The sequence below is a fragment of the Tauraco erythrolophus genome, chromosome 4 (genome assembly GCF_009769465.1).
Source record: "Tauraco erythrolophus isolate bTauEry1 chromosome 4, bTauEry1.pri, whole genome shotgun sequence".
Taxonomy (NCBI): Eukaryota; Metazoa; Chordata; class Aves; order Musophagiformes; family Musophagidae; genus Tauraco; species Tauraco erythrolophus.
The window spans coordinates 18680780-18695727 of NC_141468.1; the positions used below are offsets into that span (position 1 = coordinate 18680780).

Below are 14948 nucleotides of genomic sequence, written 5' to 3' on the forward strand. Positions count from 1 at the left end.
TGAAACCTGTTGCAGATGTGTTTGGGCTACAGGCAAACATCTAAGCTGCTGACTGCCCTGCTCGGAGGCTGAGCAAACTCCCTAGGGTGTGGAGAACTACTAGAGGCGACGTGAGAAATTGCTGAACATAACACGGTGTGAGAAGCTGACAGAAGTTAAAGGTAGCACCATATGGGATGACTGGATTTCACAAGTAGTAAAGGGAGAATTGTGCGAGAAATGTCCAAACAGTGCCATTGCATGGAGGGAGCATTGGGACCACTCTGGAAGGTGGGTGTTATAAGACCAACAGTGCCTCGGTAATCATTTCAGAAATACCAGATCTGGATATAGTTGTAGCAAAACTGGCACCACTAAGGGAAGAAGTAATTGGAGTGCTTTGTTAATTTGAGGTGGAGAAAAGGAGGTAAAAGAGTGGTGGAAAAAGAAGATCAAGTAATGGGAAAAAGGGGGTAAGGTATGTGACCTGGTGCTGTCTGGGGGTACCTGCTGGGCAGCTTGTGCTTGATCATCGCAGCTGGAATTTGACAATAAACTGAACCCGTTAAGACCATACAATACAAATCAACCCTACTTTGGCTGCAGGAGGACTTAGGGGAGGAGGGCTTCCTTGGCTGGCCAGGGGACACCTGGGTGGATGGATCCTGTTATCACTGGCTCAGTGTCTCTTCCAGGCTTGTCGTAGAGCCACCACTCCCTAACAAGCTGAGTATCAAAATACCTGATTTATGGTGCCTCCGGTCATTCACTGCCAATACTGTTAGACTGGGTGGTAGTTCTTGCTTTTGACAGTCACTAAGAACTTGTAATATTAGAATTGTATCTTGTCTGCTTTTGTAGACTGGAAAATTGGAGTTGCATGTGAGTCATTAATGGATCTATCTTCTGCTTGCTGAATATTTCAAGCAAAATATTTCAAGCAAAATTGCTGAAGCTGCTGTGGTGTAAAACTGTAGCATATGAATTTACAAATTTGCCTTTTAATTGCAACACTGTTCTTGATCTCAGACAGCTATTATGAAGCTGGTTGTTTCTGTTCTTTAGAATCCAAGTATTTTGTTTTAACTTGAACTTTTTGGATAAACATCTATTTAAGGCCAAATTTCAAGATCTTCTAAAGATGGTCACTTAATACCACGATCACATAATTATTTGTCTGTTTGGGAGTTTGTGTCCTTCATTCTGCTGCTCACCATCTTCTCTCTCCCCATCCTGAGAAACTAGTACCTCAAAGCTATCACTATAAATAACCAATCCTCAAGAGCCAAAAAGCCCATTCCAAATAGAAGGTACTATTTGAATTTGTACTTTTGTCAAATACAATAGTATTGTAAAGCTTACAGACTAAAGCCATTTTCATTGGCATTGTAAGAAAGTCATCCTTTTACCCTAGATTGGCTTCAAGCCTTGTAATAGACACATTCACTTTGATATGATGGGCTTTCAACGTCTTGTTTGCTAGTATCTGTGCTTTTTCTCTGCTTTTCCGAGTTTCTGCTGTGTTTTGATCCTAATGCAGCATCTGGTCGCTGTTTTGTTTGGATTTTGGTGTTGTAGCCTCACTGTTCCAAGTGAGATCTTTGTGCAGTTGCTGTTGTCTTGGCTGAGCCTGCTGCTGAAAGTGAGAGAGAAAACATAACTTGTTGAATGTACATATCCAGTACTGTAAAGCTTTCCTTACTTGAACAACTGTTGGTAAGCCCATGTCTGTTGGCAATAGTCATGATTGGTTTGAAGTGACCACCCTGAAACCACTCATCTACCTGTGACCATAACAATCTTTCATTTCTGCTTCCTGCTAGTTTTCCTCTCTCTGTATTTTTCTGGAAGAAAAAGAGGTAGAAGCATGAATTCATCTAGCCGGAGATTTTTGGCCCTGATTTATTTAACTTTAACTTTGTATTAATGCTGTCCTCTCATTTTAAGACAAAACAGATTTTTGCAAGTCTCATTTTTGCTAGCATATATCTAAAGTAAAAATAGGGCATCTTAATGATCAGGTAACTTCATACTGCAAACTCCAGGTTGCTAGAGCTTTTTGTTTGCTTTAGTTGATGCTTCTTTGAGAAACTTTAATTGCTAATTAAGAATTCCTTTTTTTTTTCTTTTTGCATTAACTATTTAGCATCAATACACTTTTTAAATTGTATTGCTTTTTTTCTTGGACTATATTACATATTTTTTAAATATTGTACTGGTTTCAGTGTACTGCTTTCATTCCTAGTTAAAAATACTTGTAAATGTGTCTAGAAATAATTTGCTCTACGATAATATACCACATCTAACATGATAATTTACATTTCTTGATATTAGAGATGCACATTTCTTTCATAGTAGTAGAAGGAAGGTGGGAGTGGGAGGAGGAAGACACATATTGCTAATAGGAGTTCTTGTCTTAAAAAAAAATAAATAAATAAAGAGAATATGCATCTATAAATGGCCAAAGTCAGTCAGTTTGATATCCACTCAGAAAGTTCTTACTGTAATTATTTTCTTCTGTTACTTGTTTTCTTGGGGTAGGTATATAGACAAAGTGTTTTTAAAAGCTTTGTCAAAATGTAGAATTAGGAAAAATCTATGCATATGGTGGTAGAGACCAAATTCACTGGAATATACATAGTTAATTCAAATATATATATATAAAATTAATTGGAATAAACATTTACAAAGCAAAATATAGAATTTTGTTCTATGTTCTTTAGCAGGTTGATAATTTCAACTTGTGCAATTTGAACCTATATTTTCTACTCAGAGTAAGAAGAGAAAAGGCTACAAGTAGATACCTGAGAAAAATATTTTTTATTAGAGACACTGTTAAGCATCTTTTTGTCTTTAAATCTTCCATGACTTTTCTATAATTTTTTCCACATGATAAATAGTTTTCACAAAACAATATGTGAAGACCCACAGATTGATTTAGCTGGATATGGTATCTGACGAGTAGCTTTCAGGAGAAAGGGGTACAACATGAAGAATGAGAATATGGCATGAGATTAAATTCCAGCATTCAGACATAAAGTATGATTATGTTTCTGTAACTGCAAATCTCATTTTTAATTAGGATCTGTGTAAGCATATTATACAATAAGAGTATCTCTTGCATGTTAATGTAAGACGTATAGTAAAAAGTAGCGCTAAGAAATACTTCAGAAAATTACCTTATCACACTCAGAACCTATTATTATAGGTATCTCTATGGATAGTAATTATCCAGTATTTTATTAATTTGTTAGAATTGCCATGTAGTTCTGATTTCGTTGGATTTCATAAGAAGACATGATCATTGTTGTAGACAACTTTGTGCTAATTTGAATATATCTGTGTATATTAATTGATAAAATTTCCTTAGTTCTCATGTAATACTTTTCTTTTAATAGAAGAATTACGGAAATTGAGTTGGTCTGGAATTCCCAAACGGGTCCGTCCAATTGCGTGGAAGCTTCTTTCAGTAAGTTGTGTTGCGGTTGTTTGTAGTTTTTTGTATTTTTTTTTTCATTCTTCCTTTGCATTTAGCAGTAATAGTTTTTTGAGGCATTGCAAATAATTTTGCTTGAGTTGTAATCCATCAGTGATACTTGAAAACATTGTGTCTTGTTGCTGAATTGTGATGAAAGTTCTGTTCATTTGCTCAATTTCAAGATTAATTTGTCAAACTGAAAGGAAGGGAATGAGAAGTAGTAGTAAATCATGTCAGCTGTATATCTTTATTTTTTTATCCTGGCTTTCTATGAAAGAAAGGCTTATGTGATAACAGTGGCCTCTTTCAACCAATTTTGATGGAATGGCGGAGAGTTCAAAAGCAAGTACATTCTTACAGTTTTCTTGAAAATAGGCACACAGTAGAGGAAACGAAGCCTATCGGTGTCCTACAAAAGGCTTCATTCTGACTTCACATTAAAGTAACTACAGGAGAGGATTAACACTGTACTGAGGAAAAGCTGTGACAGGATCTGACGGGTTTTTGGCCAATTTTCTATAGTGGTTTAAGACGAACGAATCTGAACTGCTGTGTTTGGTTACCTTGTGGCATTGGCTCTCCTGATGTCAGGCCTGTGAGTCAGTTCAGGGAGACAGGCTAATTAAAAAGTTAATCACTTTTTCGTAGCGGGAGGTTATGGCTGGCTGAGCTCTCTGAACTTTCCCAGTGGTCAGGCGGTTTTGCAACGGCAGTAGCTTGGGAGTAGGTTGACTGAAATACCATTTAACAGCACAGAGGTGTTTCAGTCAGGCATCAGGGACAAACTTGTGGGAATCTGGAACTTGCTGGTCTGGTGTTACAAAAGTGGATTTTACTTCAATCTCAGTGTTTGTGCTATATTTAAAAAGATTCTTCTGCAAAAATACGATGTATTTCTCATAGGAGTATTTTTCACGTCAGTCTTTTCAGCTATGATACTTTTGATGGCAAACGGTTGTGCATTTAGCTGTTACTTGTCTGCCTGTGGTTGGGAGAAGAACTTGTGAAGATGTTTGTATTAAAAAGAAGCAAAAATGTTGTGCTGTCTACACTCTAGAGGCTGTGAAAGACACTTTATCAGCAAATCTTCTTGCATTTAAGAACTGTTTAAAATTCTGAGTTACACACACAACAGTTTAACACTATTGAATTTTTCAGAGAGTAGACTTAAATAGCTTTGCTTTTTATAGAATAATTCAGCAGGGAATGTGAAGTATTTACTTCAGATTGAGACTGATTTCCAGTGACTGAAAGAGTCTCTCTAAATGAGCTGATGAGTTCTACTAAATTTGTAGCTTAGTTCCTTCTAATGCTAAATGCAGATGCAGTTTCTTAGTGGTGGATGTTCAAATATCTTGCTGTAATTGAAATTAAGCATGCAGTGTACAATTTATTTTAGTTTTGTTTCCAAAGTTGTTGTCTGAGATCTTGGTAATGAGAAGAGCATTTATTTTATTTTCTTTTGAAGTTTAGGATGTCTGTTTTAAAACACTCAAAAGTAAAAAAAAAATTATAGCCAAGTCTAAATTGCCTTTGAAACACAGTAAGCTAAAGCATAAGGATAGATTAAGTTCTGAATAAGAGAACTGACACTGAGGTTTAGAAAATTGGAATTATGCAAAAGTTAACTGCAATCACTTTCCTACTTTCAAGTAAGACAATGGAGTTTCCATGAGCTTCAACTTCATTCCATAAGCTGATTTTAGTTTAGTATTCCTGAGATTCCCAGTCGAGAGAAATTCCCAAGTGTAGAGTTCCCTTGTTCTCTTGTTTTAACTGCTCCAGTTCAGGCTCCATTCCAGTTAAATTCTTATCTTTGGCTGTCTTGCCATACCCCTGCAAAGAAATTGTCTTCAGGTTATTTTGTTTTTGCTGTAAGAATTATGAGAATTTTTTTTTTTTGAGTAAGAGACTTCTGAAAGTGTGGGTTGTAGGTTTTTAGTTGTGTGTGGTTTTTTCTCCTCTCGTCAAACAGCATTGTTTTGAAAGTTCTCAGCTTTTCTTATGTAATTCTTACTGCGATTTCTTATCTACTAAGTGGTCCTCAATTAACACATTTTGGAAACCCAAAGATGAATCAATTAGCAATCATTACTTTTCTGTACTGTAAGACAGCAGCTTTTCATCTTTCCAAAGTGGGGAAGAAAAATGCTTTGAGTATTTGTGGTCATAAACTCCACGATGTTTTTTTCTGATGGTACTTAATTTTGAAGTTGCGTTAGTTGTTTCAACGTTACCTACTGCTAACATACGTCCCAGGTAAGAGGGGGTGATGTGATAACCTTTTGTGCTATAAGGTGCACTGGGAGCTGTTGGGGGAAGTAAGTATATGAAAGCAAAACTCTTTTGGTTAAAGATCGGTTGCAAAACCAAAAAAGACCAGAGGACCAAAGAAACTAAAGGATAGTTCAGAGCTAAATTAAGGCTGGATGTGTTTCTTTTGGAATCATTCAGAAGTCTTACTTAAAAAGCCCAAACTATATGCTATTTGGGGAACTGAGTACAATTGGTGGTATCTGAGGCAGAAGGTGATCGTCTTGCTTGTAACATCAGCATTGAAGTTGGAATTTTAAAAATATGATTTAAAAAATTAAACAGTTGAGTTATTGTTACATAGTCAGAAAGTTAATAATGTTAACATGTGTTTGAATACAGTTTTTTCAAAGAGAAAGCATATGAAAATCAATACAGTGCTTAGGGAGTGTTGGTGTTATGCATGTCTACTGGTAATGGTATATACAAAAATCATGTTTTATTTTTAAAATATAGCAAAGACGTTAGTTACACTGTACCTAAACTGCAGCAGACCTGTTCAGGCTCACTTCTCTTTTGAATAACAAAACTAAAGATACGGTTACAAAAGCCTTTAGAGAAAATTAATGAATAAACGGATTAAACTCTCCACCAATTTATTCCCTGATGATATGTTCAAGCCTTTCTAGCTTTTAAAAATAAAACCTAATTTGTAAAGTGAACAGGAAACAAGACATGTCCAATTGAAAGATTACCTCAGTCTCTGAAACTGAATAATGGCAAAAAGACTTGCTGAGAAAATATTGGTATCCTTCAAACAATCACATTTGATCTCACAAATGAATTCTTTTCTAATGGAACTAAGATATCCTACCGGGGAAAGAACAACAACAACTGTTGAGAATAAACAGGAGGCAGAATTCAATATTTAACTTAATACAAAACACTGCGACAGGATATTAAATGTCAGACTGAGTCTTGAGGCAAAAGTTAAGCTGGTGCAATTTAAAGCACCTGGAACCAGACACAAGTCAGGTTTACATCTTAAAAGACAAGAATTTGCCAAAGCAAGTACCTCTTAAGGTGTCTGGAATGTTTCATGGCTTGTACTTATTCTGTTGTCATCTTAAACTAAGAAATTAAAATATACGGGAATAACATTTTCAATAGTTTTAATGTAGAGATATTTTCAAAAAATCTGTTGGTGTTTTAATATGGTGTGTATTTTTTATCTTTTGGTGAATTTGAACAGAACAGATGTAACAGAAATGGGATACGATGCAGGATTGTTGCAGGAGAATAATGGAACCTTCATACTTATTCTTGGACTGTTTAATTCTATTGTATAATTAGCAGTTTTAGTATGCTAGGTTTACTCCTTCTATTTTTGCTTGTAGTGTTTAGGACTGAATAAGAGTAGTTGTAGTTTTGTAGTTAAATGCACAGCATTTTATTACCTGTGGTGGCTATGGCTCATTGTATAAGTGCTAATATATGCTATGCTTCTAGTAAAGAATTTTTTTTGATCTTATGAGGATTTTTTTTTTAAGGAAACTTAAATCTAACACAAACTTGATTTCTCTGTTTTGTTAATTACCATTGGTATGGTGATAGCTGTTATGGTGGAAGGAGAGCTTTTGCAATATTGGCAAGAAATCTTTTGATTTGACTTGACTAGTGAATAATATGAATATTAGATTTTTCTTGTATTGTCTGGGATGCCCAGATATCTTTCAAAGCTTTCAATCTTTAGAATAATTCTTATAAAAAGTATTTTTTTCAGGACTGCCAGAAATATAAATATAAACTAGCTTTCTTTTTTTGCAGTGTTACAGGATATTAGTGTTGATCATTTGAAATCAAGCTGCTTTACAATAAAGCATTAACTTTCTGAATGTTTTGGAAACTTTTTGGTAGTGATGACCTTTTTGGAAATAGTGACCTGAGCTTATTTTTAAATGGAAAGTAGGCTGAGATGTCAGAAATGAGGATCAAACTGGACAAAAGGAGAGAATGAGAATGGCTGTTTTTTCTTGAGAAGATTGGAATTTTTGGGTATACATGAATGAGTTCATTGAAAAACCATTCAGATATCTTTTATACTTAATGCAACAATGTATAATCTGCATATCTGGCACATGACTTCGTTAGTATGTCCATACCTTACGGAAAATAATATTTATAAATTGTTTTTTGGGAAACAGCTAAAGAAATGTATAGCTAGTGTTCTTACATTGAAGAGCCCAGTCACTGATGCTGTTGAGTGTTTTACTGTGATGAAACTTTCAATTGAAGTGAAATGAAAGCTTGAAATTATTTTTTTCTCTTTTGAAACAGTGAAATAAAGTAGCTAGAATGTTTTTAAAGCTTTTGAATTAATACTCCATTGTATTATGGGTTTAACCATAATTTTAACATATTTGCTAATGTGTATCATTCCTACTTGAAGGCAACTGAGGTAATATACATTTTGTTTAAAAAAAAAAAAAATTGCTCCAATAATGACTACATAGAATGCAGAAATTAATGAGCTCATATAGCATTACCTTCAGCTAAACTTACTTATTTGAGCTTGTGTCTTTGGAAGGCAAACGTTGCCTTAGAATTCTTGGTGAGAAATTGCTTTTTAAAGGTGGAAAAACTTGAAACTTTTTCTTGAGAATTATTTCAGTGAGGTGTTTGTATCTGAACTTTTGCGTCAGTTGGAATGGTTAGAAAACTGATTTACTGAAGGATTATTCAAATCCACCTAGAACTGCATGGCAGTATGTCAGTTTATTAGCTTTCCTGTCACATGTAAGCAAATGGCAGCGGTGCTTTCTGTAAGGCAAAGAGTAATATCCTTTTCATTTCCTTGTTTTTTTCAGGGCTATCTTCCTGCAAATGTGGACCGAAGAGAAAGCACTTTAAAAAGAAAACGCAAAGAGTATTTTGCATTTGTTGAACAATACTATGATTCCAGAAATGATGAAAATCATCAAGATACCTATAGACAGGTAGAACACATATTGACTTTTACCTACAGGACATCTGCTAAAGAACTTAAGAGATTGTTTCTGAAGTTTGCTACTGTTTTTCTCTATTTCTTTTATCTTGCTTGATAGACAGCTCTCTAATCAATTGTTTTCCTACATTTCAGAAGCAAAAATATGAAATATTTTGGTCTGAAATTCAAAGTAGTGGATTTCTTTTAATGTCAGCTTTTGCCATCCCATGTGGCACTGTCATTCAGTGCTGCCGTGGTTTTGCGGTTAAGAATAGTAGGGTTTTCAAATCTTTCATCTCCTTCTTAGACCCTCCTTCAAATCAGTGAGGATGGTAAAGGGGGAAAGTGTAACAGTGACAGTATATGTCTGCTTGAGAACTTGAAACTGTGTATGATGTGCAATAAACATAGGTGTGTCAAATTTTCTTGCCCGTCCAGATAAGCAGATAACTTTTTTCAAGTTTTGTAATAAAATGAGTAGCTTGTATCATGAAGTATAGACTAAGCAATCCTACTTTAGCCTTCGTTAGGACAGAAGAAGCTGAGATCTTTCTTTCAGCTTCAAGCCTGATCTTTAGTAGCAAGAAGTATTATGATAGTGTCAATTGAACGTGACTTTATAGAAGTAGTAGTATGTATTTACTCATAATTACCCTGAGATAATGAGTATTGCTGATATGACTATTATTGCAACAGCTGAAATGTGATATAAGGATCCTAAAATGAGGGGAGGGCGGGAAGTACATGTGTTTTTTTTATTTTGCCTCATTGATAGATTAACAATGAATTCAAGATTTGACTGTGTGTTTTGAAATACAGTAAATCCGTGTTATTCCGAAAATAGTGATACAATGGGATTATATCTAATACTGTAAAACCATAGGATTGTTTTAACAGTTGTGTTGCTTAAAAAGTGTACTCTTGATTGCTTTTATAGTGTTCTTTTTTCTATCTAATTAGATCCATATAGATATCCCACGCATGAGTCCTGAAGTTTTAAGACTTCAGCCCAAAGTAACAGAGGTAAGAATGATATCTAATTTATTTTTTTTAGAAATAATTTTATTAATGAATCTGATATCACAGCTTTTTTCACAGGGTTTTTCTACTTGATTGCATTGCTTGATTAAACTATTCTTAAGGTTTCAGTGAAGATCGTCTGTGTCAAATGAATACGACGGTGGTTCAGACTTGTATCATGTTTGTGTTTTTGTTTATCTTAGTTTGGGTGAACCTACCCCAAAATGATGCTATGTTTTGTCCCTGTGTTGTAGTGAAGGAGAAATTAGAAGCTGTTTAACTTGTCTGGTCTAAAAATCTACATACATTCTTGTTTTTAAAGGAATATTGCAAAGTACAAAACATTTCGTCAAGGATGACTGCTAGATGACGTATTTATTTCTAAATTAGCTGAACGATTGTAAAAACAACTTTAAAATAGAAATTCCAGGTAAATGTCTTCTGTAGAATACATTGAATCTCCTTTCTTTTAACCAAATTATTTGGATGAGAAATCAAGTAGCTTAATAAAAATGATTTTAAGAAAGACAGTATTATGAGAAAATTTTGAAGTAAAGTGCTACTTAGTAAAATGATGAGGTTGTCAGATAGAAATAGAAACCCGTAGGATCTTGGACTAGTTCTGTCTTTTGTTTACTTGATTGTGCATGAGACAAGATACATTTATATGACTGCTCTTAAGAGATGGTTAATACATTTCTTTAGACTAGAGGCAGACTTGAGAATAGTTTGTAGGAACACAGTTTTGTATTTACCATGGATATCTGCTTTTTCCATAGTACAGTTAGAAATGTTAGAGTAAACTTGTATTGATAATTAAAGAAGATATGGTCAAGATTTTCCAGCATTTGAAATATGTGTTTTTGTTAAATATTTAGTGTATTGAGGAAAGCATCCTATAAGACGACGTTGAAAAGAATTAGAGTTACAGGATAGTTATAAGCCCTTTTTTGGTTGAATGATTAACTCTAGTGCTAAAGAATGTATCTGGGAATTTGGAGAGTCTATTAATGTGAAAAAGATATTAGTGCAGTATTTTTTGCAAACAGTCACACTTGAAAGGAGGGTGTTTTTTTTCTTAATGACTGAATTATAATTAATCTGAAAATAGACTGGTTTAATGAAAATGCTGACAGTCAACTTCGGAACTAGTAGACACTTCCAGAATAAAACACTTGTCTTGTTATTGCTTGGAAGTAATTAAAATAAAAAGGAAATACTGTGCCTCGGTAACTTCTTGCTAAGTAAAATCTGATATGTCAGTAGAACGTAAGTAGCAAATATTATTCAGTAATGTTTGAGTCTGGAATGCAGTTTCAGTTAATTTTGTGAGATCATTAAACGTGTGAAATTACTTAGGTCTTTTTCCCTTTTAATTGTCTGTTGGCAGATAACAATATTGCTCAGGTAGCATATTTTTTTAATGTGATTTACTGAGACCTTGTCTGCAAAAATTTTTTTGGGAAAATCAACATTGTTTTATTTTCTAGTTATTTGTTAAACTTGTCCAAAGGTATGTTTTTCTAGTGCTTCACTGGATATGTGCATTTTGAACACTGCCTTAAAATAAACGTATTTTAAATTGATACTTTTTACAAACTGTAATTGCTCTTGCGAGTAACATAGAATTACTCCTTAAATTAGTTTAGTCTGTTGCATGCAGCACAATACCTCTGCTTGCTGGTCATACTTACATTACTTTAGTTTAAATGTTTTGTAGATTGAGCCACTTAACAAGCATAATTGAGCCACATAAAGTAGATGGACATACTTCTCATCAATATGATCAAGGCATTGTACAGCTAGATTGCTGCTGCTTTCTTGTTAAAAAAAAAAAAACAACCAAAAACCCACAGCAAAAAACATTCACCCCCACCCTCTCAGAAAAAAAAATCCCTGTCCATACTCTATCCCATCCATCTTTCCTATTCCAACTCCTTTTTTCTTCCCTAGTGAGTAGTAAGAAAATGGATGGAAAAAATGATACAAATCTTGGAGAAGTGAGATGTGACAGCTGATTAACACTTTTTAAAAAAAAAAAAGAGAACAGAAAAAAGTGTAAACCAGGTATGTTTTATTAATAATCTGTTAGTTGGGGGTGAGTGGTCTTGAGGTAAAGAAGAATAAGAACGTGAAAAGAGTGGATAGCAACAGTCAGTGAGATAAGGGGAAATCTAGGAAGTATTCAAGTTAAAAAGAAGTGATAGAGAACCAATTAGACTTTTACTGATCCATCAGTGTCCTGAACTTGAGAGTCATGTAATCTTCATGTGTTAGATGATTTTAGAGCTCCACTGATCTCCTGACTAGGTATGTGTGTTACTGCGAGGATGGGCTTGCATGTATCTTTACCTTTTCTCTCTCTCTGATCCAAGAGAGCCAAGCCCAACTTGCTTGATGTCGTCTTACAAAGACTAGTCTAGTGCAAATGATGCCTTAAGGGTCATGACATCCAACTTCTTCCTAGCTGCTTCCTCTCCCTTTCTGGGTTTTTGCAGCCCTGCCCTAGCCAAGCCTAATCCCTTATCCTTACAGGGGATTCCATCCTACTCCCAAGGGCTCTATGCAGACAGGGGCCTTGTGTTGTTCCCAGATCTGACCCCTTTCAAGGGAGGCGGAAGATGTTGCTGGTCCTGGGTGAGCAACGGTCACTTCCACTTTCGTAAAGCAAAATGACGAGCTATAAGGAAGAGAAGGAAATTGGAGTATGGGGTCAAAGACAGGTTTTAAAATGTGACATGGTGTGTAAGACTGTTATTCTGGATATTATGATGGTTTTTCTACATACTGATTTTTGATGCTGCAGAGATTTAGAATAATGATACTGCTACTAGGATGAGTGTTGCTTAGAATGAGATGAAGAGATTGTAGGTGACAGAGCTGAAAAAAAATGCTAGTCAAAAGACCAGGAACATAACACGTGTAAACCTTAGAATGTCTTCTGACTTCAATTTCCAAGTGTTACTATTTCAGGATTTTTATTCTTAGTGGTATGTGAGGCTGTTCCCAAAGAGCTTCTCATTAGACTTAATAATGCTGTTTTAATTTCTTAGCTTGGAATTCAGTTCCTGTAATAAAATGCTTCATTTTAGAAAAAGATGTTTGGAGTCCAATGTGAGGAGATAACTCTTTATTATATGTTCCTTTTAAAATTTGTTTAAAGGGTTTATTTTATGAGTTACGTTGATCCAGGGAGAGTGGAAGGTAGTGTTGAAGCAAAGACTTAAAGAACTGGTAATAATAAATAGTGGCTCTCAAAGAGGAGGAGAGAGGAGTTGAAGTCACGTTTATTTTAGATACTAATAACTGTAGGTTTAATAAATTTGATTAGTTCATCTGGAGTAGTCTGTAATGATCATATTTCTACTTTATCTGAATTTTGTTGAACTGTACGTGACTGTATTTGCTGTCTAAGCTTGCATTATATGGGAGAAGTAATTTCAAGGAAGCAATACAATTTAAAAATAAATTGTAAATTTTTCCTCACTTTTTTTTTGCCTACTTAAAGAAACAAAAAGCAAAGTCTTTCATGAAAGCCAGTTTTCATGATTAAAGCTTTTAAGGGTTTTGGAGTTCCTCTGAGGTGGTAAAACCCACAAGAAATTCAAAATCTGCTATTAAGCCAATGGAGCCTTCTCTTTATGTATATGAATATAGTTCTTACTGTTACCGTGAATGAAAGTTAAATTCAAAGGAGAGTAATTGATTGGTAATGACATTTCATGAGATGCAGTGGTTTATAGTAGAAAAGTAATTCCAGTTTCTGTTGCTGGTTTGGAAATCAAGAGGGAAGCCTTTTGGGAAGGTGACCTTTTTAATGAGTCCTATTTGAACACAGTGAGTGCTGTATAGAAACTTAAATCAATCTGCCTTTCAGGTATTCAGTGCTCATTTTTTTCCATTCAGAACAGTAAATGAAACTTTATGAAAATGGGTAGGAAACTGAAAACGCTATTTTAATGTGTATTTGTTGAATTTCTGATTAGATGCATTTGTGGATATTAAATCTGATGTGCCAATCACTGAGTGATCCTTCCTGCTCAATAATATTAAAAAAACCCACCGACAAACCTAAACAAAAACCCAACCACAACTTCTCCCTACATCTTAGTTTTCATACATGGATTGTAAAAATGCTTTGAAATCCATAGGCATCTCAATTTTCAATGCAAATTATGTATATTATCAAGTTCTGAGGAAAGGGAAGGTCGATGTCACAGTTCTTGGGGTTATTTGACTTGAGACATGCCTTCATGAAAAGCAATATTTTTATAGTTTTTACAATGGGTATTTTGATAGCTGTTACTGAATTATTTTTTTTGTTTCTCACTGTACATATTTTGTAACCCCATCACACCAGACATTTTTTGTTTAGCCTAGTGCATAACGCTATTCAACGCTCAGTAATTGCTGTTTAAATAGATTGTTCTAGTCACCTCTGTCTGATATTTGTTTTCAAGAAAGTTATTTGTGTTTGCAGTATGTTAAACATCCTTTATTTGAAGCAAAACACAGAGTGTAACACTGATAACACTGAAAAACTAACCTTAATGTAACTAGAGTTGGCAACCAACAGAAGCAGGAAGGATGGCTGTGAACTAACTAACCTAGATAGATTTGCGGTCTTGCAGTAATAGTAAAAATATGGTATAAACAACTGTAATTTCATAAAGATATAATTTTGTAAAATGTAAAAGCAAGCTGTAAATGGCGGAACTTTAGGTCTTTATACAATTGTTGATAGACAATGGATCCCCACTGGCTATTGCTTGATGGGCAAATGTTGGTGTTTTTTCAGTTTAATATGCCATGTGTATTAAAAACCATGAGGTGACAGGACTAGCACCAAGAAGGATTTGTAGCTAAAGGAATAAGCATCTTGGCTAATGAAAACAAGAGGCTTTTATGGAGAATTTGCTCAATGAATACCTCCCTTTTTGCCTGATCTTTGACTTAAAACTGAAATCGTGCTGAGCAAAAGCTGAATCTTAATTGTAGCTGTAATGGATCAGACATGAGCTGTGTTAAGGTTTGTGTTTCAGTACCCACCAGTGCCTTTTCATGTTTGTTGTTTTTGACCATCTCTCGTGTTCTGTGGATTTTCAGCATGCCAGGGAAACATAAAACCTGGAGATTAAGGAAAGTTGATTCTCAAAAGAAGCCTGTGGGAGAAGGGTAGATGTTGATATTTGGGACTTGTTTAAAGCAAAAAGTGCAAATGTGTTTCAGCTT

General features: G+C 34.8%; 1 protein-coding gene across 5 annotated transcripts in view; it reads left to right on the forward strand.

Annotated features, from left to right (window-relative positions):
* The window catches only part of TBC1D22A (TBC1 domain family member 22A), a 186786-nt gene that overhangs the window by 25137 nt on the left and 146701 nt on the right, over positions 1–14948 (forward strand). For all 5 annotated transcript variants that reach the window (XM_086610308.1, XM_086610309.1, XM_086610313.1 and 2 more), the window contains 3 exons: positions 3378–3448; positions 8578–8706; positions 9657–9719. In XM_086610308.1, coding sequence (XP_086466434.1) covers positions 3378–3448; positions 8578–8706; positions 9657–9719 — 263 coding nt within the window. The remainder of the gene's footprint in view (positions 1–3377; positions 3449–8577; positions 8707–9656; positions 9720–14948) is intronic.